At 47.1% G+C, this 26,891-nt stretch overlaps 1 protein-coding gene across 2 annotated transcripts in view; it reads right to left on the reverse strand.

The window, feature by feature from the left end:
- Positions 1 to 2,814: 2,814 nt before the first annotated feature.
- Positions 2,815 to 26,891, reverse strand: part of XPO7 (exportin 7) — a 77,758-nt gene continuing 53,681 nt past the window's right edge. For both annotated transcript variants that reach the window (XM_074559054.1, XM_074559053.1), the window contains exons 18-28: positions 24,496 to 24,604; positions 21,520 to 21,626; positions 20,331 to 20,419; positions 19,052 to 19,159; positions 17,032 to 17,114; positions 14,049 to 14,263; positions 11,517 to 11,655; positions 8,891 to 9,051; positions 7,618 to 7,716; positions 6,391 to 6,518; positions 2,815 to 4,333 (exon numbers count right to left, since the gene is read on the reverse strand). In XM_074559054.1, coding sequence (XP_074415155.1) covers positions 4,240 to 4,333; positions 6,391 to 6,518; positions 7,618 to 7,716; positions 8,891 to 9,051; positions 11,517 to 11,655; positions 14,049 to 14,263; positions 17,032 to 17,114; positions 19,052 to 19,159; positions 20,331 to 20,419; positions 21,520 to 21,626; positions 24,496 to 24,604 — 1,332 coding nt within the window. In that variant the 3' untranslated portion in view covers positions 2,815 to 4,239. The remainder of the gene's footprint in view (positions 4,334 to 6,390; positions 6,519 to 7,617; positions 7,717 to 8,890; positions 9,052 to 11,516; positions 11,656 to 14,048; positions 14,264 to 17,031; positions 17,115 to 19,051; positions 19,160 to 20,330; positions 20,420 to 21,519; positions 21,627 to 24,495; positions 24,605 to 26,891) is intronic.

The raw sequence follows: 26,891 nt of genomic DNA on the forward strand, positions 1-26,891 counted from the left end.
ATTCTGGGATCTATGAAAATCCCAAAATCCCAATCCCAGTTTGGGGTCCCCGTTTGAAAATCCCAAAATCCCAATCCCAGTTTGGGGTCCCTGTTTGAAAATCCCAATCCTTTTTTGGGATCTCTGTTTGAAAATCTCAAAATTTCAATTTGCTTTTGGGGGACCCTGTTTGAATATTCCAATCCCTGGTTGGGGTCCCAGTTTGAAAATCCCAAAATCCCAATCCCAGTTTGAAAATCCCAAAATCTCAATCTCTGTTTGGGGTCCGTGTTATCCCAAAATCCCAGTTTCCATATTTGGGGTCCCTTTTATCCCAAAATCCCAATTTCCATTGGGAGTCCCTTTTATCCCAAAATTCCAATCCCAGTTTGGGGTCCCTGTTTGAAAATCCCAAAATCTCAATCCCATTCTGGGGTCTATGAAAATCCCAAAATCCCAATCCCTGTTTGGGGTCCCTTTTATCCCAAAATCCCAATCCTGATGTTGGGGTCCCTGTTTGAAAATCCCAATCCCTGTTTAAAACCCCAATCCCAGTTTGGGGTCCCCATCTGAAAATCCCAAAATCCCAATCCCAGTTTGGGGTCCCTGTTATCCCAAAATCCCAATTTCCATTTGGAGTCCCCCTTTGAAAATCCCAAAATCCCAAAATCCCAATCCCTGTTATCCCAAAATCCCAATTTCCATTTGGGGTCCCCGTTTGAAAATCCCAAAATCCCAATTTCCATTTGGGGTCCCCGTTTGAAAATCCCAGTCCCAGTTTGGGGTCCCCATCCCCTCACAGGTTGTTCCCTAAAATGGGCTCAAATCCCAGGATTTGGGGTCGATCCAGGTGGGTTTTGAGCTTAGTTTGGGGTCCAAGGATCTCCCCCCAAATTCTGGGGGATTTTTTGGGGTTTGATTGGGGAAATCCCCCTGAGGGAAAGGGCTGGGGGGGATCTTGGGGTCCTGAGACGGAACGGAGAGTTCTGGGGTGAATCTCTGGGTTTTGGGGTGAATCTCTGGGTTTTGGGGTCACTCTTGGTGTTTTGGGGACACGCTCAGGGTTTGGGGGTCACTCTGGGGTCATTCTTGGGGCTCTGGGGTCACTCTGGGGTCCCTTGGGGCTCAGGCCACTCTCGGGGTCACTCTGGGGTCCCTTTGGGGTCACTGTGGGGTCCCTTGGGCTCAGGCCACTCTCGGGGGTGCTGTGGGGTCACTGTGGGGTCACTCTGGGGTCTCTCAGGGGACTCAGGCCACTCTTGGGGTCACTGGGGTCCCTGTGGGGTCACTCCGGGGTCCCTTGGGGGCTCAGGCCATTCACTCTGGGGTCCCTCAGGGGGCTCAGGTCACTCTCAAGGTCCTTCTTGGGGTCACCGTGGGGTCCCTGTGGGGTCACTTGGGTACCTCAGGGGTCCCTCTGGGCTCAGGCCACTCTTGGGGTCACTGTGGGGTCACCATGGGGTCACTGTGGGGTCAACATTGGGGTCCCTCAGGGATCACTCTTGGGGTCACTCCAGGGTCCCTGGGGGCCCAGGCCACTCTTGGGGTCACTCAGGAATCCCTGTGGGGTTACTCTGGTGGCACTATGGGCTCACCACAGGGTCCCTGTGGGGTCACTCAGGGTCCATAGGGTCATTGTGGGGTCCCTCAGGGGTCACTCTTGGTCCCTCAGGGGCTCTTGGGGTCTCTCAGGAGTCCCTGTGGGGTCACTTTAGGGTCACTCAGGGGTCAGTGTGGGGACACTGTGGGGTCCCTTTGGGGGTCATTCAGAGGTCCCTATGGGGTCACTCAGGGGTCCCTCAGGGGTCACTGTTGGGGTACGTCTGGGTCCCTCAGGGGGTTCAGGCCACTCTTGGGGTCACCATGGGGTCCCTCAGGGGTCACTGCGGTGTCACTCAGGGGTCACTTTGGGGATCCCTGGGGGTCACTTTGGGGTCCCTGTGGGGTCACTGTTGGGTCCCTGGGGGGTCACTGTTGGGTCCCGCAGGGGTCACTCTTGGGGTACATCCGGGTCCCTCAGGGGCTCAGGCCAATCTTGGGGTCACTCTGAGGTCCCTCAGGGGTCCCTCTCGGGGTTCCTTGGGGGTCACTTTGGGGTCCCTGTGGGGTCACTTTGGGGGTCCCTCAGGGGCTCAGGAGGGGTCACTCTGGGGTCCCTCAGGGGTCACTCTTGGGGTCACTCAGGGTCCATCAGGGTCATCGTGGGGTCCCTCAAGGGTCACTCTGGGATCACTGTGGGGTCACCATGGGGTCCCTCAGGGGCTCAGACCACTCTTGGGGTCCCTGTGGGATCACTTTAGGGTCACTCAGGGGTCACTTTGGGGTCCCTGTGGGGTCACTCTTGGGGTCACTCAGGGGTCAGTGTGGGGACACTGTGGGGTCCCTTTGGGGGTCGCTCAGAGCTCCCTCAGGGGTCACTCTGGGGTCCCTCGGGGGTCACTGTTGGGTCCCACAGGGGTCACTCTTGGGGTACGTCCAGGTCCCTCAGGGGGTTCAGGCCACTCTTGGGGTCACTCTGGGCTCCCTCAGGGGTCACTGCGGTGTCACTCAGGGGTCACTTTGGGGTCCCTGTGGGGTCACTGTTGGGTCCCGTAGGGGTCACTCCTGGGGTACGTCCGGGTCCCTCAGGGGCTCAGGCCAATCTTGGGGTCACTCAGGGTCCCTCAGGGGTCCCTCTCGGGGTTCCTTGGGGGTCACTCTGGGGTCCCTGTGGGGTCACTCAGGGGTCACTTTGGGGTCCCTGTGGTGTCACTCTGGGGTCCCTGTGGGGTCATTTGGGGTCCCTGTGGGGTCACTTTGGGGTCCCTGGGGGGCTCAGCCAGTGGCGCGCGGGGCTCAGTAGAAACCATTGAGTTTATTTGCAGTCACAATGCTTACACTGTTTGCAGCAAACACCCCGACATCAACCAGCATCTGCTCACGCGGGAAAGGACCCAACACACACCAGGGGGGCAGGGAACCAACAAAAACCCGACCAAATAAAATTAAAATTAAAAAAAAAAAAAAAAAAAAAAGAGGGGAAAAAAAAATAAAATTATAACAGAGTGTCTGGGAGAGAAACTGAAGCCTTCAAAGGCCCCGAGTGTTTTTGGGAGAGCTGAGCAAGAGGATGCACACGACTAGCAGCAACAATAGTGGGGGACACGGCAAAGGGGCTCCCTCCCCTGACCGGGCCTGGGGTCCATCCCCACCCCAACACCCTGGGGGGCTCTGCAGGAGAAGGGGCCTCGCTGCTGCAGGGGGGATTCGGGGTCACCCCGCCGGGACCCCCGCGCCGCCGCCAGCCCCGCTCCAGCCCGGAGAAACGGGAACAAAGGGATGGAAAAAGGGGAAAAATGGGAAAAAGGGGAAAAAGGGCCCTGGGAGGGGCTACGGCTACAGAGGGGACAGGAGGGACACCCACGAGCAAGCACGAACGGAGGGGTCACGTCATGGCTTCGAGTTCCCAAGAACGAGGGCGAGACGGGACCGGGAAATCTGTGATTTTTTTCAGGGGGGCTTAATAAGAAAAAATATACATTTGGAATTTTACAATGCCTTTTTTTTTTTTTTTGTGGTGGTTTTTTTTTTATTATTATTATTATTATTTTAATCTTTTTTTTTTGTTTTTTTATTTATTTATTATTTTTTTTGTGTTGTTTGAGTTTTTGCTTCTCTCTCTCTCTACAGCTCGTCTCACTAAATAGATCTCTGCACTTTCACACAGCCACCCCCTCGCCCAGTAAAGCTTCAGGCCACGCTTTCCTCACTCGCATTCACAACCCTCACACCAGCACTGGGTGCACCAGGACTCTGTAAAAATTTCAATCACACTTTGTTTTTTGTGGTTTTTTTTTTATCTTTTTGTCTTTTTTTTTATCATTTTTTATCATCGCTTTGTGGTTTTTTTTTGTTTTGTGATTTTTTTTGCAGTTTTTTTTGTCGCCTTTTTTTTTTTTTTTTATCATCTCGTTTTTCTGAAACTCAATATAAACCTTGCTCCAAAATGTTATGAAAAAATGTACATGTTTTTTTTTTTTGTGGGTTTTTTTTTGTTTTGTTTTGTTTTTATACAAGGCAGGCTTTTCGCAGCGTGGAGCGCCGCCGGTTCCACGTTCCGGCCAGGGAAGGAAAAAGAGAGACACAGACACCTTGGAATTGCTGCACCTGGATTCCGCCCTGGCCACGGGAAGGAAACGCCTGCCCAGGTGAGCTCCCCCTGCTGCTCCCTCCGGGCTGGGCTGGCCCGGGCGGGCCGGGCCGGGCCGGGCTGTGCCGCCGTCAGCTCATCATGTCGTTGCTGTTGACGCCGTAGCTCGAGTTCTTCATGGAGTCGTTGACCTCCCTCCGGAACGCCGACAGGTTCTGGGTGAACCTGGGGGGCGGCAGAGAGCGGAATTCCATCACATTCCAGCGTTCCAGCATTCCACCATGCCATGGTTCCATGATTCCATCACATTCCAGCATTCCATCGTTCTATCATTCCATGATTCCATCGCTCCATCATTCCAGCATTCCATCACATTCCAGCATTCCATCACATTCCAGTGTTCCATCACATTCCACCATTCCCCCATTCCACCATTCCATCACTCCACCATTTCATGATTCCAGGATTCCACCACATTCCAGCATTCCAGCATTCTTCAATCCCACGATTCCAGTGTTCCACCATTCTGTCATTCCAGGATTCCATGATTCCATCACATTCCAAGACTCCATCATTCTATCGTTCCACCATTCCCTCATTCCAGCATTCCATCACTCCATCATTTCATGATTCCAGGATTCCACCATATTCCATCATTCCAGCATTCTGTCATTCCAGGATTCCATGATTCCATCACATTCCATCACTCCATCGTTCTATCATTCCATGATTCCAGCATTCCATCAAATTCCACCATTCCACCATTCCAGCATTTCATCATTTCACGATTCCACCATTCCATGGTTCCGTGATTCCAGCATTCCGTCACTCCATGATTTCATGGCTCCACCATTCCATGATTCCATCATTCCACCACTCCACCATTCCATTATTCCACCATTCTGTCATTCCATGATTCCAGCATTCCATCACTCCATCGTTCTATCATTCCAGCATTCCATCACATTCCACCATTCCAGCATTCCATCACAATTCCAGCATTCTATCATTCCATAATTCCATCATTCCACCATTCCATCACTCCATCATTCCAGCATTCCATCACATTCCCTCATTCCACCATTCCATCACTCCACCATTTCATGGTTCCAGGATTCCACCACATTCCATCGTTCCAGCATTCTGTCATTCCAGGATTCCATGATTCCATCACATTCCATCACTCCATTGTTCTATCATTCCATGATTCCATGATTCCATCACATTCCATCACTCCACTGTTCTATCATTCCATCATTCCATTGCTCCATCATTCCAGCATTCCATCGCATTCCATCACATTCCAGCATTCTATCATTCCATAATTCCATCATTCCACCATTCCATCACTCCATCATTTCACGATTCCACCATTCCATGGTTCCGTGATTCCAGCATTCCACCACTCCACCATTCTGTCATTCCAGGATTCCATGATTCCATCACATTCCATCACTCCATCGTTCTATCATTCCATGATTCCATCATTCCATCACATTCCATCATTCCAGCGTTCCATGATTCCAGCATTCCATCACATTCCACCATTACATCACTCCACCATTCCATGATTCCAGCATTCCATCACATTCCAGAATTCTATCATTCCATAATTCCATCATTCCACCATTCCATCACTCCACCATTCCATGATTCCATGATTCCATCACATTCCATCACATTCCATCATTCCACCACTTCACCATTCCAGCATTCCATCATTTCATGATTCCACCCTTCCATGGTTCCATGATTCCAGCATTCCGTCATTCCATGATTTCATAGCTCCACCATTCCATGATTCCAGCCTTCCATCACATTCCATGGTTCCTCCACTCCACTCCACCACTTCCATTCCCATTCCCATTCCCGTTCCTGCTCCCTCTCCCGTTCCCATTCCCGTTCCCATTCCCATTCCCGTTCCCATTTCCGTTCCCATTCCTGTTCCCAATCCCGTTCCCATTCCTGTTCCCATTCCCATTCCTGTTCCCGTTCCTGTTCCCGTTCCCATTCCCATTCCCAATCCCGTTCCTGTTCTCGTTCCCATTCCCAATCCCATTCCCGTTCCCATTCCCATTCCAGCTCCCGCTCCCGTTCCCATTCCCAACCCCATTCCTGTTCCCATTCCAGCTCCCGCTCCCATTCCCATTCCCGTTCCCATTCCCATTCCCAATCCCATTCCCATTCCCATTCCCGTTCCCAATCCCATTCCCGTTCCCATTCCCGCTCCCTTTCCAACTCCCACTCCCATTCCCAATCCCATTCCCGCTCCTGTTCCCGACCTGTCGCGGTTCTTGGTGAGCAGGTTGCGCTCGATGCCCTCCATGAGGTTCTCGAAGCACAGGTGCATGGCCTGCTGCTTCTCCGGGGGCTGGCTGTTGACGATGCTGTTCCGCAGGTCCGAGAAGTACTGGGGGAAAGCGGCACAGCAAGGGGTCAATTCCCATGGGATCGGGATTTGGGATCGGGCACCGCCCCCTCGGGTGTGGGGATGAGGAGGGAGCATCCCAAAGTACGAGGGGTGGAGGTGGAATGATCAGCTCTGAGGAGCTCTCCTGGCCATGGGATCATCCCAAGGAACTCTCCTGGCCATGGAATCATCCCAAGGATCATCCCGGCCACGGGATCATCCCAAGGAACCATCCTGGCCACAGGATCATTCCAAGGAGCTCTCCCAGCCATGGGATCATCCCAAGGACCATCCTGGCCATGGGATCATTCCAAGGACCATCCTGGCCATGGGATCATTCCTGGGAGCTCTCCTGGCCATGGGATCATTCCAGGGATCATCCTGGCCATGGGATCATCCCAAGGAGCTCTCTGGCCATGGGATCATCCCAAGGAACTCTCCTGGCCATGGGACCATCCTGGCCACGGGATCATCCAAAGGACCATCCTGGCCACGGGATCATTCCAGGGACCATCCTGGCCATGGGATCATCCCAATGAGCTTTTCTGGCCATGGGATCATTCCAAGGACCATTCCGGTCATGGGATCATCCCAAGGATCATCCTGGCCATGGGATCATCCCAAGGATCATCCTGGCCATGGGATCATCTCAAGGAGCTCTCCTGGCCATGGGATCATTCCAAAGACCATCCTGGCCACAGGATCATCCCAAGGATCATCCTGGCCATGGGATCATCCCAAGGAACTCTCCTGGCCATGGGATCATCCCAAGGATCATCCTGGCCATGGGATCATTCCAAGGATCATCCTGGCCATGGGATCATCCCAAGGATCATCCTGGCCATGGGATTATCCCAAGGAACTCTCCTGGCCATGGGATCATTCCAAGGACCATCCTGGCCATGCAATCATTCCAAGGAGCTCTCCTGGCCATGGAATCATTCCTGGGAGCTCTCCTGGCCATGGGATCATTCCAAGGATCATCCTGGCCATGGGATCATTCCAAGGAGCTCTCCTGGCCATGGGATCATTCCAAGGCTTTTCTGGGAATGTTCTCCTCCCTCACCCAAGCCTTCTCCAGCAGGGATGGATCCCTCACCTTCTCGTTGAGCAGGATGAGGCCGAGCAGGGGCCGGGACATGGACCACTGGTTCCGGCAGTCCTCGAAGATGATGATGTTCAGCACCGTCGAGAGCATCTGGCACGGGGAGCCAAGGGGTAAAGGCAGCCCCTGCATCCCCCCCAGGGATCCCGTGGGTCCCAATCCCATGGATCCCATCCTATCCTGATCCCAGGGATCCCATGGATCTCATCCCATCCCAATCCTGTGGATCCTATCCTAATCCTGTGGATCCCATGGGTCCCAATACCATGGATCCCATCCCATCCCATCCCATCCCATCCCATCCCATCCCATCCCATCCCATCCCATCCCATCCCATCCCATCCCATCCCAATACCATGGATCAATCTCATGGATCCCATCCCAATCCTGAAGATCCCATGGATCCCATCCCATCCCATGGATCCCATCCCAATACCATGGATCCCATCCTGTCCTAATCCCAGGGATCCCATGGATCTCATCCCATCCCAATCCTGTGGATCCCATGGGTCCCAATACCATGGATCCCATCCCATCCTAATCCCATGGATCCCATGAATCTCGTCCCATCCCAATCCTGTGGATCCCATCCCATGGATCCCATCCCAATCCTGTGGACCCCATGGATCCCATCCCATTGCCATGGATCTCAGAGATCCCATCCCATCCCATGGATCCCACCCCATGGATCTCATGGACCCTGAATCCCACCCCAATCCTATGGATCCCACCCCAATATCATGGACCCCACGGATCTCATGGATCCCATCCCACCCCATGGATCTCATGGATCCCAAATCCTATCCCAATCCTGCAGATGGATCCCATCCCATCCTATCCCATGGATCCCATGGAGTTCATGGATCCCATCCCAATCCTGTGGATCCCATGGATCCCATCCTATCCCATGGATCCCATTGATCTCATGGTTCCTAATCCCATAGATCCCATCCCATGGATCCCATCCCATCCCAATCCCATGGATCCCATCCCATGGATCCCATCCCATGGATCCCATCCCATGGATCCCATCCCAATCCTGTGGATCCCATGGATCCTATCCCATCCCATGGATCCCAATGCCATGGATCCCAATCTCAAGGATCCCATCCCATGGATCCCAATCCCACCCCAGCTCCCTCCTCGCTCTGGGATTTGGGAATCTCCTGGAGCTTTGAACCAATGAATTCCACTGGGTTTTGGGGCTCCTCTGTTGTTTTTTACCCCCCCAGGTGTATTTTTTGCCCCCCAGGAGTGCTGGGCTGACCTGCTGGATCATCTCGGGGTGCTGCTGCATGATGTGCAGGAAGCGATCGCTCTCCTGCGCCAGCGGCGTCGATCTCTTCTTGGTGCTGCGCGAGAGCTGCTTGAACAGGTAGGTGACGATGTGGTCCAGGCAGGAGCAGCAGCCCGTGCACACCATGGTGTCTGAGGGGGCAAAAAATGAGGGTTTGGGGGAGAAAATGGGGGTTTGGGGGAAAAAATGAGGGTTTGGGGGAAAAAATGGGGGTTTTAGAAGGAATATGGGGAAGAATTGGGAAAAATCGGGGAAAAAATGGGGGTTTGGGAAGGGAAAATGGGGGAAATGACGGGGGAAAAATGGAGGGGGAAATGGGGAAAAAATGTGGGTTTAGGGGGAAAAATGAGAGTTTGGGGAAAAAATGGGGGTTTGGGGGAAAAAATGGGGGTTTTGGAAGGAATATGGGGAAGAATTGGGAAAAAATCGGGGAAAAAATGGGGGTTTGGGAAGGGAAAATAGGGGAAACGATGGGGGAAAAATGGAGGGGGAAATGGGGACAAAATGGGGATAAATAGGGAAAAAATTGGGGTTTAGGGGGAAAAAATGGGGCTTTGGGGGGAGAAAACCACAAGTTTGAGGGGGAAAAAATGGGGGTTTGGGGGAAAAATGGGGGTTAGGGGGAAAAAATGGGGGTTTTGGAAGGGAAAATGGGGGAAACAATGGGGGAAAAATGGAGGGGGAAATGGGGAAAAATAGGGATAGATAGGGAAAAAATGGGGGGTTGGGGGAAAAAATGGGGGTTTTGGGAGGAATATGGGGAAGAATTGGGAAAAATCGGGAAAAAATGGGGGTTCAGGGAAAAAAATAATGGGGGAAAAAAGGGGATTTGGATGGAAAAGAAAAAGAAGGTTTGGGGGGAAAATGGGGGGTTGGGAGGGAAAATTGAAAAAATGGGGAAAAAGTGGGGTTTTGGAGGAAAATAAAGTGGAAGCATCCAAGGCCAGGTTGGGAAAATCCAGGATTGTGGGAGGTGTCAAATCCCCACACGGAAAATTCAAATCCCCACATGGAAAATTCGAATCCCCACATAGAAAATTCAAATCCCAGCTTCAAATTCCAAATCCCCACACGGAAAATTCAAATCCCCACACGGAAAATTCGAATCCCCACATAGAAATTTGGAATCCCCACACGGAATTTTCAAATCCCCACACGGAAATTCCGAATCCCCACACAGAAAATTCCAAATCCCCACACAGAAAATTCAAATCCCCCATGGAAATTTCGAATCCCCACATAGAAAATTCAAATCCCAGCTTCAAATTCCAAATCCCCACGTGGAAAATCCAAATCCCCACATGGAAAATTCAAATCACCGCACGGAAAATTCAAATCCCCACACGGAAAAATTCGAATCCCCACATGGAAAATTCGAATCCCCACACGGAAAATTCAAATCCCAGCTTCAAATTCCAAATCCCCACGTGGAAAATTCAGATCCCCACATGGAAAAATTCAAACCCCCACATAGAAAATTCGAATCCCAGCTTCAAATTCCAAATCCCCGCACAGAAAATTCGAACCCCCATACGAAAAATTCGAATCCCCACACGGAAAAATTCAAATCCCCACATAGAAAATTCAAATCCCCACAGGGAAAATTCGAATCCCCACATGGAAATTTGGAATCCCCACACGGAATTTTCGAATCCCCACATGGAAATTCCGAATCCCCACACGGAAAATTCGAATCCCCACATGTAAATTCCAAATCCCCACATGGAAATTTCGAATCCCCACATGGAAAATTCAAATCCCCACACGGAAAAATTCAAGTCCCCACATAGAAAATTCAAATTCCAGCTTCAAATTCCAAATCTCCACACGGAAAATTCAAACCCCCACAGGGAAAATTTGAATCCCCACACGGAAAATTCGAATCCCCACATGGAAATTCGGAATCCCCACACGGAAATTTCAAATCCCCACATAGAAAATTCAAATCCCAGCTTCAAATTCCAAATCCCCACATGGAAAAATTCAAATCCTCACACGGAAAATTCGAATCCCCACATGGAAAATTCAAATCCCCACACGGAAAATTTCGAATCCCCACATGGAAAATTCAAATCCCAGCTTCAAATTCCAAATCCCCGCACAGAAAATTCGAACCCCCATACAAAAAATTCGAATCCCCACATGAAAAATTCAAATCCCCACGTGGAAAATTCGAATCCCCACACGGAAAATTTGAATCCCCACATGGAAATTTGGAATCCCCACATGGAAATTTCGAATCCCCACAGGGAAAATTCAAATCCCCACACAGAAAATTCGAATCCCAGCTTCAAATTCCAAATCCCCGCACAGAAAATTCGAACCCCCATACGAAAAATTCGAATCCCCACATGGAAATTTTGAATCCCCACACGGAAAACTGAAATCCCAGCTTCAAATTCCAAATCCCCACACGGAAAATTCAAATCCCCACACGGAAAATTCGAATCCCCACATGGAAAATTCAAATCCCCACATGGAAAATTACAATCCCCACCTGGAAAATGGGATTTTTAACCCTGATTTTTTTACAAACCCCAGGAAAATCCCACCCCAAACCCCAGGAAGGGCAGGAGGGAGCAGCAGCAGGAGTTACCCAGCGCCGTGAGGCCCTCGGAGATGGAGGACAGGATGTACATGATGACGTGGGGCTCCAGGCTGGCGATGAAGTTCATGTGGTCCTGGGTGAGCACTTCCAGCAGGGAATAGTAGGATTGGCTGAGCTTGGGATAATCCTGAAGGAAAAGCAGGAAAAATCGGCTTGGTTTTGCTGGAAGCAAAAAATTCCCGAATGCAGCCTGTCGTGAAATCAGCTGGGATGTGCTGGTGGATCTGCTGGGAGGACTGAGCAAGGGTTCTCCACCCCAGAAAATGGGATTTATTCCAAGAGATTTCCCATCTCCTTCTCTTCCTTTCCAACATTTCCCATTTTCCTTCTTATTCCAACATTTCCTGTTTTCCTTTTCTCCCATTCCAACATTTCCCATTTTCCTTCTCATTCATTCCAACATTTCCCATTTTCCTTTTCTCCCAATCCAACATTTCCCATTTTCCTTCTCATTCATTCCAACATTTCCCATTTTCCTTCTCATTCATTCCAACATTTCCCATTTTCCTTTTCTCCCATTCCAACATTTCCCGTTTTCTTTCTCTTCCTTCCCAACATTTTCCATTTTCCTTCTCATTCATTCCAACATTTCCCATTTTCCTTTTTTCCCAATCCAACATTTCCCATTTTCCTTCTCATTGCAAAATTCCCATTTTCCTTCTCTTCCTTCCCAACATTTCCCATTTTCCTTTTCTCCCAATCCAACATTTCCCATTTTCATTTTCTCCCATTCCAACATTTCCCATTTTCCTTCTCTCTCCCATTCCAACATTTCCCATTTTCCTTCTTATTCATTCCAAAATTCCCATTTTCCTTCTCTTCCTTCTCAACATTTCCCATTTTCCTTCTCTCCCCATTCCAACATTTCCCATTTTCCTTCTCATTCATTCCAACATTTCCCATTTTCCTTCTCTCCAATTCCATTCCATGTTCCCAATGCTGCTCCATCCAATAATTTTCCCCACTTTTTATTTTCCCAAGGGAAAATCTGGGAATTGGGATGGGATTTCAAATCCATTCCCACCCAAAATTTGGGAATTGGGATGGGATTTCAAATCCATTCCCACCCAAAATCTGGGAATTGGGATGGGATTTAAAACCCATTCCTGCCCAGAATCTGGGAATTGGGATGGGATTTCAAACCCAAAATCTGGGAATTGGGATGGGATTTCCCAACCAAAATCTGGGAATTGGGATGGGATTTCAAACCCATTCCCACCCAAAATCTGGGAATTCTTCCTGTGCTTTATCCAGAGCCCGCTGCCCATTCCCATCCCTGCCCCAACCCCTTCATCCCTCCCTCCTCGCCTCCAGCTTCTCCTGGGATGGAACTGGAATTCTGGGGATGGAACTGGAATTCTGGGGATGGAATCGGGATTCCCAGGATGGAATTGGGATTCCCAGGACTGAACTGGGATTCCCAGGGACGGAATTCCAATTCCCAGGAAGGAACTGGGATTCCCAGGACAGAATTTGGATTCCCAGGACAGAACTGGGATTCTGGGGATGGAACTGGGATTCCCAGGGATGGAATTCCAACTCCCATGACGGAATTTGGATTCCCAGGAAGGAACTGGGATTCCTGGGAAGGAACTGGGATTCCCGGGGATGGAATTCCAACTCCCAGGATGGAACTGGAATTCCCAGGGACGGAACTGGAATTCCCAGGATGGAACTCGAATTCTGGGGATGGAATTGCGATTCCCAGGACGGAACTGGGATCCCCAGGGATGGAATTGCGATTCCCAGGGATGGAACTGGGATTCCCAGGAAGGAATTGTAATTCCCAGGATGGAATTGGTATTCCCAGGAGGGAACTGGGATTCCCAGGGACAGAATTTGGATTCTGGGGACGGAACTGGGATTCCCAGGGATGGAATTCCAAATCCCAGAACAGAACTGGGGTTCCCAGGGATGGAATTCCAATTCCCAGGATGGAACTGGCATTCCCAGGATGGAATTTGGATTCCTGGGATGGAACTGGAATTCTGGGGATGGAATTGGTATTCCCAGGACAGAACTGGGATTCCCAGGATGGAATTGTAATTCCCAGGATGGTATTGGAATTCTGGGGATAGAATTGCGATTCCCAGGATGGAACTGGGATTCCCAGGGATGAAACTGGAATTCCCAGGATGGAATTGGGATTCCCAGGAAGGAACTGGGATTCTGGGGATGGAACTGGGATTCCCAGGGATGGAATTCCAACTCCCAGGACAGAACTGGGATTCTGGGGATGGAACTGGGATTCCCAGGACAGAATTTGGATTCCCAGGACGGAATTCCAATTCCCAGGACAGAACTGGGATTCCAAGGAACGAACTGGGATTCCCAGGGATGGAATCGCGATTCCCAGGAACGAACTGGGATTCTGGGAATGGAACTGTTATTCCCAGGGCCAGAATTCCAGCTCCCATGACAGAACTGTCATTCCCAGGGCCAGAATTCCAGCTCCCATGACAGAACTGTCATTCCCAGGACCAGAATTCCACCCCCCATCCCGGCGCCGCGGCCCCTCACCAGCAGGTCGCTGTGGGGGATGGAGAGCAGCAGCTTGATGAAGGTCTGCAGGGCGTTGTCCAGCGCGTCGTCCCCGTACAGGCGGAAGACGCCGAAGTTGACGTAGCTGCCGCTGAGCGCCGCCTTCAGCATGGAGAAGCAGATGGAGATGCCCTTGAGCTTCAGCGCGTACACCTGGTCCTTGGGCACCTCGCCCAGCGTCAGGATGCGATTCCCTGCGGGAATTCCGGCTCGGGATCACCACTCCATCCCGCCCCGGGGCCCCGAAGACATTCCAACCCATTCCAATCCAACCCATTGCATCCCAACCCAATCCATCCCAACCCACTCCATTCCAACCCATTGCATCCCAACCCAATCCATTCCAACCCATTCCATCCAAATGGATGGGATTCCAAAGCCAATCCAACCCATTCCATCCCAACCCATTCCATCCCAACCCATTCCATCCCAACCCATTCCATTCCAACCCATTCCATCCCAACCCATTCCATTCCATGATCCCATGAATTCCAAACTAGATAGGATTTCAAATCCATTCCAACCCAAAATCTGGGAACTGGGATGGGATTCCAAATCCATTCCAACCCAAAATATCAAAATATGAGAACTCCAAACTGGACAGGATTCCAAATCCTTTTCAACCCCATCCATTCCATGATCCCTTGAATTCCAAACTGGATGGGATTCCAGATCCATTCCAACCCATTCCATCCAAACTGGACGGGATTCCAACTCCATTCCAACCCAAAATCTGGGAATTGGGATGGGATTCCAAATCCATTCCAACCCCATCCATTCCACAATCCCATGAATTCCAAACTGGATGGGATTTCAAATCCATTCCAACCTGAAACTGGGGAATTGGGATGGCATTTAAAATCCATTCCAAGCCAAAATCTGGGAACTGGGATGGGATTCCAAATCCATTCCAACCCAATCCATCCAAGCTGGAGGGGATTCCAAATCCATTCCAACCCAAATTCTGGGAATTGGGATGGGATTTCAAATCCACTCCAAGCCCATCCATTCCATGATCCCATGAATTCCAAACTGGATGGGATTTCAAATCCAATCCAAGCCAAAATCTGGGAACTGGGATGGGATTCCAAATCCACTCCAATCTGAAATCTGGGAATTATTTACATGGTTCCTTTCCAACCCAAACAATTCTATCATCCAGGATGTTTCCAGGACGCTTCCATGGATGAATCCAGGATTTTTCCAGGATGAATCCAGTATGAATTCAAAATTTATCCATAGATTAATCCAGGATGAAACCAGAATTTATCCATGGATTAATCCATGATTTTTCCTGGATAAATCCAGGATGTTTCCATGGATTTTTCCAGGATTTTTTCAGGATGTTTCCAGGATGAACCCAGGATTTTTCCATGATAAAACCAGGATTAATCCATGGATGATTCCAGGATGTTCCCATGGATTCTTCCAGGATGTTTCCATGATGAACCCAGTACGAATCCAGGATTTATCCATAGATCAATCCAGGATGAAACCAGAATTTATCCATGTATGAATCCAGGATTTTTCCATGGATGAATCCAGAATTTATCCTTGGGTTAATTCCAGGATGTTTTAAGGATGAACCCAGGACTTTTCCAGGATGAAACCAGGATTTATCCATGGATGAATCCAGGATGTTTCCATGGATGAATCCAGGATGTTTCCATGGACAAATCCAGGATTTTTCCAGGATGAATCCATGGATGAACCCAGTATGAACCCAGGATTTATCCATGGATTAATCCATGATTTTTCCTGGATGAATCCAGGATGTTTCCATGGATAAATCCAGGATTTTTTCAGGATGTTTCCAGGATGAACCCAGGATTTTTCCATGGAGTTTTCCAGGATGAACCCAGTACAAATCCAGGATTTTTCCAGGATGAATCCAAGATTTTTCCAGGATGAACCCAGTACGAATTCAGAATTTATCCACGGAATAATCACGGATGAAACCAGAATTTATCCATGGATGAATCCAGGATGCTTCCATGGATAAATCCAGGACTTTTTCAGGATGTTTTCAGGATGAACCCAGGATTTTTCCAGGATGAAATCAGGATGAATCCAGGATTTATCCATGGATGAATCCAGGATGTTTCCATGGATTTTTCCAGGATGCTTCCAGCATGAATCCAGTACGAATCCAGAATTTTTCCAGGATGTTTCCAGGATGAACCCAAAATTTTTCCAGGATGAACCCAGGATTTATCCATGGATTTTTCCAGGATGAACCCAGTACGAATTCAGAATTTATCCATGGATTAATCCAGGATGAAACCAGAATTTATCCATGGATTAATCCAGGATTTTTCCAGGATGAACCCAAGATTTTTCCAGGATAAACCCAGGATTTATCCATGGGTGAATCCAGGATGTTTCCATGGATTTTTCCAGGATGCTTCCAGCATGAACCCAGTACGAATCCAGGATTTATCCATAGATCAATCCAGGATGAAACCAGAATTTATCCATGTATGAATCCAGGATTTTTCCATGGATTAATCCATAATTTTTCCAGGATGCTTTCAGGACATTTCCATGGATGAATCCAGGATTTTTTTCAGGATGTTTCCAGGATGAACCCAGGATTTTTCCATGATAAAACCAGGATTAATCCACGTAAGAATCCAGGATTTTTCCAGGATGAACCCAGTACGAATTCAAAATTTATCCACAGATTAATCCAGGATGAAACCAGAATTTATCCATGGATGAATCCAGGATGTTTCCATGGATAAATCCAGGATTTTTCCAGGCTGTTTCCAGGATGAACCCAGAACGTTTCCAAGATTTTTCCAGGATGAACCCAGTACAAATCCAGAATTTTTCCGGGATTTTTCCAGGATGAACCCAGTACGAATCCAGGATTTTTCCAGGATGTTTCCATGGATTTTTCCAGGATGTTTCCAGGATGTTTCCATGGATTTTTCCAGGATTTTCCCGCAGCTGCACCCACCGTAGGTCGTGATCATCTTGCTGGTCTCCCGGAAGAGCAGGATCCCGTTGGGAGAGGAGACATCGAACTGGAGCCGCTGGGACCTGCGGGAAAAACGGGAATGGGAGAGCTGGGAATGCTCCCCTGGAGCAGGGAAACCCCCGGGAGAGCTTCCAGAACATTCCAGGGCCTGGAGGAGCTCCGGGAGAGCTGCAGAGGGATCTGGGACAAATCCAAATTTCGGGATGAAGGGATGGAGGGACAGGGAATGGATTTAAACTGGGAAAGGGGAAAATTGATGGGATTTTGGGAAGGAATTCCTGGCTGGGATGGAATTCCCAAATATCCTTGGGAGTGTCCATGGAAAAGGGAAGGATCCAAGGAAATCTTGGAGCCCCTTCCAAGCTGGAGAGGGATTTGGGACAAATCCAAATTTCGGGATGAAGGGATGGATGGACAGGACACAGGGAATGGATTTAAACTGGGAAAAGGGAAATTTGATGGGATTTTGGGAAGGAATTCCTGGCTGGGATGGAATTCCCAAATATCCTTGGGAGTGTCCAAGGAAAGGTGGGAAAAGGAAAGAATCCAAGGGAATTTTGGAGCCCCTTCCAGAGCCTGGAAGAGGATTTGGGACAAGGGATGGAGGGACAGGGAATGGATTTAAACTGGGAAAAGTGGGATTTGATGGGATTTTGGGATGGAATTCCTGGCTGGGATGGAATTCCCAAATATCCTCGGGAGTGTCCAAGGAAAAGGGAAGGATCCAAGGGAATTTTGGAGCCCCTTCCAGAGCCTGGAAGAGGATTTGGGATAAGGGATGGAGGGACAGGACACAGGATTGGAAAAGGGAAATCTGATGGGATTTTGGGAAGGAATTCCTGGCTGGGATGGAATTCCCAGAAATGCTGTGGGAATGTCCAAGGAAAGGTGGGAAAAGGGAAGGATCCAAGGAAATCTTGGAGCCCCTTCAAGAGCCTAGAAGGGGATTTGGGATAAAGGATGATTGACAGGACACAGGATTGGAAAAAGGGAAATTTGATGGGATTTTGGGATGGAATTCCTGGCTGGGCTGGAATTCCCAAAGGAGCCGAGGCTGCCCCTGGAGTGTCCAAGGAAAGGTTGGATCCCCCAGGTATTTAAACAAGTTTTAAATCCCTTCAAAAGTGCAGAATTCAACAAAATCCTAAATTTTTGGGAATTTCCTACCTGTTATAAATGGGATTTGGGAAGAAAAATGGGATTTGGGGGGGAAAAAAAGGGATTTGATGGTGGAAAATTGGGGATTTGGGGGAAAAATTGGGGTTTTTGGAGGCAACAACCACACAGGGAGGGATGAAATAATTCTGCTTCCAATGCTCAGAATTCCAGGAAACATCAGATTTTTGGGAATTTCCTGCCTGATATAAATGGGAATTTAGGTGGGAAAATGGGGATTTAATGGGGGGAAATAGGGAAAAAAATGGGGATTTGATGGGGAGAAAATGGGGAAAAATGGGGATTTAGGGGAAAAAAATGGGGATTTTGTGGGACAACAACCACAGAGGGTGGGATGAACGAACCCCTCCCAAGAATTCCAGGAAATCCTGGATTTTTGGGAATTTCCTACCTGTTACAAACTGGATTTAGGAAGGAAGATGGGGGGAAAAAATGGGGATTTGATGGTGGAAAAATAGGGAAAAAATGGGAATTTAGGGGAAAAAAATGGGAGTTTTTGGGGGGCAACAACCACAGAGGGTGGGATGAAATAATTCTGCTTCCAATGGTCAGAATTCCATGAAATATCAGATTTTTGGGAATTTCCTACCTGATATAAAAGGCATTTAGGAAGGAAAATGAGATTTAGGATGAAAATTGGGAAAAACCAGAGATTTGATGGGGGGAAATAGGGAAAAAAAGGGGGATTTGATGGGGAGAAAATGTGGAAAAATTTGGGATCTGGGGAAAAAAATGGGGATTTTGGGGGCAACAACCACCCAGGTTGGATGAACGAACCCCTCCCCAGAATTCCAGGAATTCCCGGGTTTTTGGGAAGCTTTACCTGTTGTGCACCAGCTCGGCCATGAGCTTGAGCACGGGCGTGGTGCAGGCGGGGTCGTGGTACCAGAGCTCGATGGCTCTCTGCAGGATGGGCATGTACGAGGGGTAACTGCGGGAATTAAGGAATTCCCGATTTTCCGGGATGGATCCCGCGGGAACGGGGTGGGAAAGGGGCACAAAAGGGGGATTTGGGAATTTGGGGGGGTTATTGGGGGGGTTTGGTACTGGAAAATCATCGGGGTGGGAGAGCCCGGGAAATGGGATTGAGAGAGATCCTGGGATTCTGGGATTTGGGATGGGATCGGAATCAGGATTTGGGATTTGGAATGGGATCAGGATGGGAATCAGGATTTGGGATCAGAATTGGAATCAGGATCTGGATCAAGATTTGGGATCAGGATGTGGGATGGGGACTTGGGATCAGGATGGGATCAGGATCAGGATTTGGGATCAGGATTTGGGATCAAGATGAGGATAAGGACTTGGGATTTGGGATCAGGATTTGGGATTTAGGATGGATTCAGGACTGGGATCAGGATTTGGGATCAGGATCAGGATTTGGGATCTCGATCAGGATTTGGGATTTGGAATGGGATCAGGATGGGAATCAGGACTGGGATCAGGATTTGGGATCAAGATTTGGGATCAGGATTTGGTGTCAGGATCAGGATTTGGGATCAGGATTTGGGATTTAGGATGGGATCAGGATTGGGATCAGGATTTGGGATCACAATCAGGATCAGGATCAGAATTTGGGATGGGATTGGGATTTGGGATCTCGATCAGGATTTGGGATCAGGATTTGGGATGGGATCAGGATGGGAATCAGGATTTGGGATCGGGATTTGGGATATCGATCAGGATTGGGATGAGGATTTGGGATGGGATCAGGATCTGGATCAGGATCAGGATTTGGGATCAAGATTTGGGATCGGGATTTGGGATTTAGGATGGATTCAGGATTTGGGATCAGGATTTGGGATCAGAATCGGAATCAGGATTTGGAATCTCAATCAGGATCAGAATTTGGGATGGGATCAGGATTCGGGATTTGGGATCTGGATCAGGATCAGGATTTGGGATCAGGATTGGAATCAGGATTCAGGATCAGAATCGGAATCAGGATTTGGGATATTGATCAGGATTTGGTGTCAGGATCAGGATTTGGGATTTGGGATCAGGATCGGGATTTGGGATCAGGATCAGGATTTGGGATCAGGATCAGGATCAGAATTTGGGATCAGGATTTGGGATGGGATCAGGATTTGGGATGAGGATACATCCACTCGAAGAGCATCATGAAGCTGGTCTTGGCGTTGAAGGCGAAGGCGATGCCCCGCAGGTCCCGCACCAGCCCCACCAGCGTGCGCTGCAGGCAAGGAATAACAGAAATAACAGAAATAAAATAACATAAAGTAAAATAAAATAAAATAAAATAAAATAACATAAAAATAAAATAAAATGAAATAGAATAAAATAAAGTAAAATAAAATAAAATAAAGTAAAATAAAATAAAATAAAAAAATAAAAAAAATAAAATAAAAAAACATAAAATGAAATGAAATAAAATAAAATAAAATAAAATAAAAATAGATAAAATAAAATAAAAATAACATAAAATAAATTAAAATAAAATAAAATAAAATAAAATAAATAGAAAAAATAGAATAAAAATATAAGAAAGAATGGAATAAAATAGAACAATACAAAAGAGTAAAATTCAGGCACCCCAATTCCCATCAAACTGATCCCAATTCCCACTAAACTGATCCCAATGGATTCAGGAACCCCTAATTCCCCCTAAATTTACCCCAATGGATTCAGGCACCCCTGATTCCCATTAAACTGATCCCAATTCCCATTGAACTGATCCCAAGGGATCCAGGAACTTCAATTCCCATTAAAGTGATCCCAATTCCCTCTGGACTGATCCCAAAGGATTCAGGCACCCCCATTTCCCACCAAACCAATCCCAATTCCCATTGAACTGATCCCAAAGGATTCAGGAACCCAAATTCCCACTAAACTGACCCCAAGGGATCCAGGAATCCCCAATTCCCATTAAACTGATCCCAATGGATTCAGGCACCCCTGATTCCCATAAAACTGATCCCAAGGGATTCAGGAACTTCAATTCCCACTAAACTGATCCCAATTCCCATTGAACTGATCCCAATTCCCACTAAACTGATCCCAAAGGATTCAGGCAGCCCCAATTCCCATTAAACTGATCCCAAGGGATCCAAGAACTTCAATTCCCATTGAACTCATCCCAAGGGATTCAGGCACCCCCAATTCCCACTGAACTGATCCCAAGGGATCCAGGAACCCCCAATTCCCATTGAACGGATCCCAAAGGATCCAGGCACCCCCAAATCCCACTGAACTGATCCCAAATGATTCAGGCACCCCCAGATCCCAGGGAAAGCTCCCGGGACAAGCGGGCAGTGGGGATTGGGCCTGGCTGACCTTGGCCTCCTGCTCGTTGAAGGAGTTGGTGCTGAACATCTGAGCCACGGCCTCGAAGGCAGCGGTGAGGGGCAGCATGAACTGCTCGTACTGATCCTCATCTTCCCCTGGAAAATGGGAAAAACATGGAAAAATCTACGGGAAAATCTATGGGAAAATCCCCCATGAACTGCTCGTACTGATCCTCATCTTCTCCTGGAAAACGGGAAAAATCATGGGAAAAACATGGAAAAATCCATGGGAAAATCCCCCATGAACTGCTCGTACTGATCCTCGTCTTCTCCTGGAAAATGGGAAAAACATGGAAAAATCATGGAAAAATCCATGGGAAAATCATGGGAAAATCGCCCATGAACTGCTCGTACTGATCCTCGTCTTCTCCTGGAAAACATGGAAAACATGGAAAAAACATGGAAAAATCACTCATGGACTGCTCGTACTGATCCTCATCTTCTCCTGGAAAACAGGGAAAAACATGGAAAATCCATGGGAAAATCCATGGGAAAATCCCCCATGAACTGCTCGTACTGATCCTCGTCCTCCCCTGGAAAAAACATGGGAAAATCTATGGAAAAATCGCCCATGAACTGCTCGTACTGATCCTCATCTTCTCCTGGAAAACATGGGAAAAACATGGAAAAATCCATGGGAAAATCCCTCATGAACTGCTCGTACTGATCCTCGTCCTCTCCTGGAAAACAGGGAAAACATGGAAAAAACATGGAAAAATCTATGGGAAAATCCATGGAAAAATCCCCCATGAACTGCTCGTACTGATCCTCATCTTCTCCTGGAAAACGGGAAAAACATGGGAAAATCATGGAAAAATCCATGGGAAAATCTATGGAAAAATCTATGGAAAAATCCATGGAAAAATCCATGGAAAAATCCCCCATGAACTGCTCGTACTGATCCTCGTCCTCCCCTGGAAAACATGGAAAAATCCATGGGAAAATCTATGGAAAAATCACTCATGAACTGCTCATACTGATCCTCGTCCTCCCCTGGAAAACAGGGAAAAATCCATGGAAAAATCATGGGAAAATCGCCCATGAACTGCTCGTACTGATCCTCATCTTCTCCTGGAAAATGGGAAAAACATGGAAAAATCATGGAAAAATCCATGGGAAAATCCCCCATGAACTGCTCGTACTGATCCTCGTCCTCTCCTGGAAAAAACATGGAAAAATCATGGAAAAATCTATGGGAAAATCACTCATGAATTGCTCAGACTGATCCTCGTCCTCCCCTGGAAAATGGGAAAAACATGGAAAAAACATGGAAAAATCCATGGAAAAATCGCCCATGAACTGCTCGTACTGATCCTTATCTTCTCCTGGAAAACATGGAAAAATCCATGGAAAAATCCATGGGAAAAACGTGGAAAAATCCATGGAAAAATCTATGGAAAAATCACTCATGAACTGCTCGTACTGATCCTCGTCCTCCCCTGGAAAATGGGAAAAACATGGAAAAATCATGGAAAAATCCATGGAAAAATCGCCCATGAACTGCTCGTACTGATCCTCATCTTCTCCTGGAAAATGGGAAAAACATGGAAAAATCTATGGAAAAATCACTCATGAACTGCTCGTACTGATCCTCGTCCTCCCCTGGAAAACAGGGAAAAATTATGGGAAAATCCATGGGAAATCCATGGGAAAATCCCCCATGAACTGCTTGTACTGATCCTAATCCACTCCTGGAAAACAAACATGGAAAATCATGGAAAAATTCATGGGAAAACATGGAAAACAGGGAAAAATCCCTCATGAACTGCTCATACTGATCCTCGTCCTTCCCTTGCAAAAACATGGGAAATCCAAGGAAAGACATGGAGAAAACATGGAAAATCATGGAAAAATCCATGGGAAAATCCATGGGAAAACATGGAGAAAACATGGAAAAATCCATGGAAAAATCATGGAAATTCACGGGAAAATCCATGGAAAAACCCCCCATGAACTGCTCGTACTGATCCTAATCCACTCCTGGAAAACAAACACGGAAAATCATGGAAAAATCCATGGGAAATCATGGAAAAATCCATGGGAAATCATGGAAAAATCCATGGAAAATATGGAAAAATCAATGGAAAAACCCATGGAAAAATCCATGGAAAAACCCATGGGAAATCCACGGGAAAACACGGAAAAATCCATTGGATGGAAATATGGAAAAATCCATGGGAAATATGGAAAAATCCATGGAAAATCAATGGAAAAATCCATGGAAAAATCCATGGGAAATCAATGGAAAAATCCATGGGAAAACATGGAAAAATCCCTCATGAACTGCTTGTACTGATCCTTGTCCTCCTCTTGAGGACACGGAAAAACATGGGACAAATGGAAAAATTATGGAAAAACATGGAGAAAACATGGAAAATCTATGGGAAAATCCCCCATGAACTGCTTGGGCTGATCCTAATCCATTCCTGGAAAACAAACATGGAAAATCATGGAAAAATCCATGGGAAATATGGAAAAATCAATAGAAAAACCCATTGGAAATCCGTGGGAAAACATGGAAAAATCCATTGGATGGAAATATGGAAAAATCCATGGGAAATCAATGGAAAAACCCATGGGAAAATCCATGGGAAAACACGGAAAAATCCCCCATGAACTGCTCGTACTGATCCTCATCCTCCTTTACAAAAACCATGGAAAATCCAGGGAAAATTTATCCCCAAATCTTATTGGGATTGGAAATTCACCCCAAATCTTTTTGGGATTTCACTCCCCAATTTTGCGGATTTTCCAATCCCAAATTTTGGGACAGAAAAAAATTTTTCCCAAATTTTTGGTTGGACGTAAAAACTTCACCCCTCATTTTCCCAAATTCCCTTTCACCACCCCCAAAATTCCCAATTTTTTCCATTTCCCACCCCAACCCCCTTTAACCTGGTGAATCCCCACTTCCATAAATCCCAAAATAAGTGGGAATTCCATGGAAATTCCTGGAAAATTTTACCTAAATCCACCATGAGGAGGCGGCCCAGGGCGGTGTAGAAGGTGGTGCGGCAGCGCATGTCCGTCAGGTTGGACTGGTTGTTGATGCCCAGGAAGGAAAAATGCTCGCTCTGGAAAAAAGGGAAAATTGGGATGAGCTGAGGAAGGAAAAAAAAAAAATTCCCACATGGAAAAAGTGATTTTTGTATTTTTTTTGGTTTTTTTTTTCCAGAGAAAAAATGGGAAAATCCGATGGGAAATCTGGGTTTTTCCAAGTTGCATTCCCAGGAATGTTGATTCCCAGGAAGGAAAAGTGGAAAAATGCTTGCTCTGGAAAAAAAGGAAAAATTGGGATGAGCTCCAGGAAAAAAATTCCCACATGGAAAAGGTGATTTTTGGATTTTTTTTAAATTTTTTTTCCAAGTTTCATTTCCCAGGAATGTTGGTTCCCAGGAAGGAAAAATAGGGAAAAATTGGGATGAGCTCCAGGAAAAAAAATTCCCACATGGAAAAGGTGATTTTTGGGGTTTTTTAAAATTTTTTTCCCAGAGAAAAAATGGGAAAATCCAATGGGAAATCTGGGTTTTTCCAAGTTTCATTTCCCAGGAATGTTGATTCCCAGGAAGGAAAAATGCTCGCTCTGGAAAAAATGGAAAAATTGGGATGAGCTCCAAGAAAAATGCAGGGAGAACATTCCTGAAAATGCCTGGAAAACTTCCTTTAATTCCAGGAATGTCTGGAAAACATCCTGGAAATAATCCCTGAACTCCAGGAATGCCTGGAAAATATTATGGGAACTCCTGGAAATACTTGGAAAACATTCCCTGAATTCCAGGAATTCCTGGAAAACCTCCTGGAAATCATCAATGAATGCCTGGAAAACATTCCTGGAATTGCCTGGAAAACCTCCCTTAATTCCAGGAATTCCAGGAAAACCTCCTGGAAATGATTCCTGAACTCCAGGAATGCCAAGAAACCATTCCAGGAATTGTCTGGAAAACTTCCTTTAATTCCAGGAATGCCTGGAAAACATCCTGGAAAACATCCCTGAACTTCAGGAATTCCAGGAAAACCTCCTGGAAATCATCAATGAACCCCAGGAATGCCGGGAAAACCTTGCTGGAAATGCCTGGAAAATCTCCTTTAATTCCAAGAATTCCTGGAAAACATTATGGGAACTCCTGGAAATACTTGGAAAACATTCCCTGAATTCCAGGAATTCCTGGAAAACCTCCTGGAAATCATCAATGAATGCCTGGAAAACATTGCTGGAAATGCCTGGAAAACCTCCCTTAATTCTAGAAATGCCTGGAAAAAATCCTGGAAATCATCAATGAACTCCAGGAATGCCTGGAAATCATCCTGGGAACTCCAGGAATTCTTGGAAATGCCTGGAAATCATCCCTGAAATCTAAGAATGCAGGGAAAACATTCCTGGAATTGCCTGGAAAACCTCCCTTAATTCCAGGAATTCCTGGAAAACCTCCTGGGAACTCCAGGAATTCCTGGGAAACCTCCTGGAAATAATTCCTGAACTCCAGGAAAGTCTGGAAAACATTATGGGAACTCCAGGAATTCTTGGAAATGCCTGGGAATCATCCCATAACTCTTAAAAATGCAGGGAAAACATTCCTGGAAATGTCTGGAAAACTTCCTGTAATTCCAGAAATTCCTGGGAAACCTCCTGGAAATCATCCCTGAAATCTAAGAATGCAGGGAAAACATTCCTGGAAAACTTCCTTTAATTCCAAGAATGCCAGGAAAACCTCCTGGGAACTCCAGGAATTCCAGGAAAACCTCCTGGAAATCATCAATGAATGCAGGGAAAACATTCCTGAAAATGCCTGGAAAACTTCCTTTAATTCCAAGAATTCCTGGAAAACATTATGGGAACACCAGGAATTCTTGGAAATGCCTGGAAAACCTCCCTGAACTCCAGGAATTCCTGGAAAACATTGCTGGAATTGCCTGGAAAACTTCCCTTAATTCCAGGAAAGCCTGGAAAACATTATGGGAACTCCTGGAAATACTTGGAAAACATGCCCTGAACTCCAGGAATGCAGGGAAAACATTCCTGGAAAACTTCCTTTAATTCCAGGAATTCCTGGAAACGATCCCTGAACTCCCCAATCCCACACCAGGAATTTTCCAGGAATGAGCTTGGAGAGCAAAAAACCTTTGGGAACCCCAAACCCCATCCCCTAAAAACCAAAATATTCCACCAAAAAAAACCCCAAAAAAAAATTTTCCAGCGCCACAGAAACCCTGGAGAGGGAGATGGAATTCCAGAGGATGGAATTTTCTTTGGGAATTTTTTTCTTTGGGAATTCTCCTTGGGAATGTGGCGCTCACCATCCCCCTAAAAACCAAAATATTCCACCCAAAAAAACCCCAAAAAAATTTTCCAGCACCACAGAC

This window comes from Zonotrichia albicollis, chromosome 26 (assembly GCF_047830755.1).
Source record: "Zonotrichia albicollis isolate bZonAlb1 chromosome 26, bZonAlb1.hap1, whole genome shotgun sequence".
Lineage (NCBI taxonomy): Eukaryota > Metazoa > Chordata > Aves > Passeriformes > Passerellidae > Zonotrichia > Zonotrichia albicollis.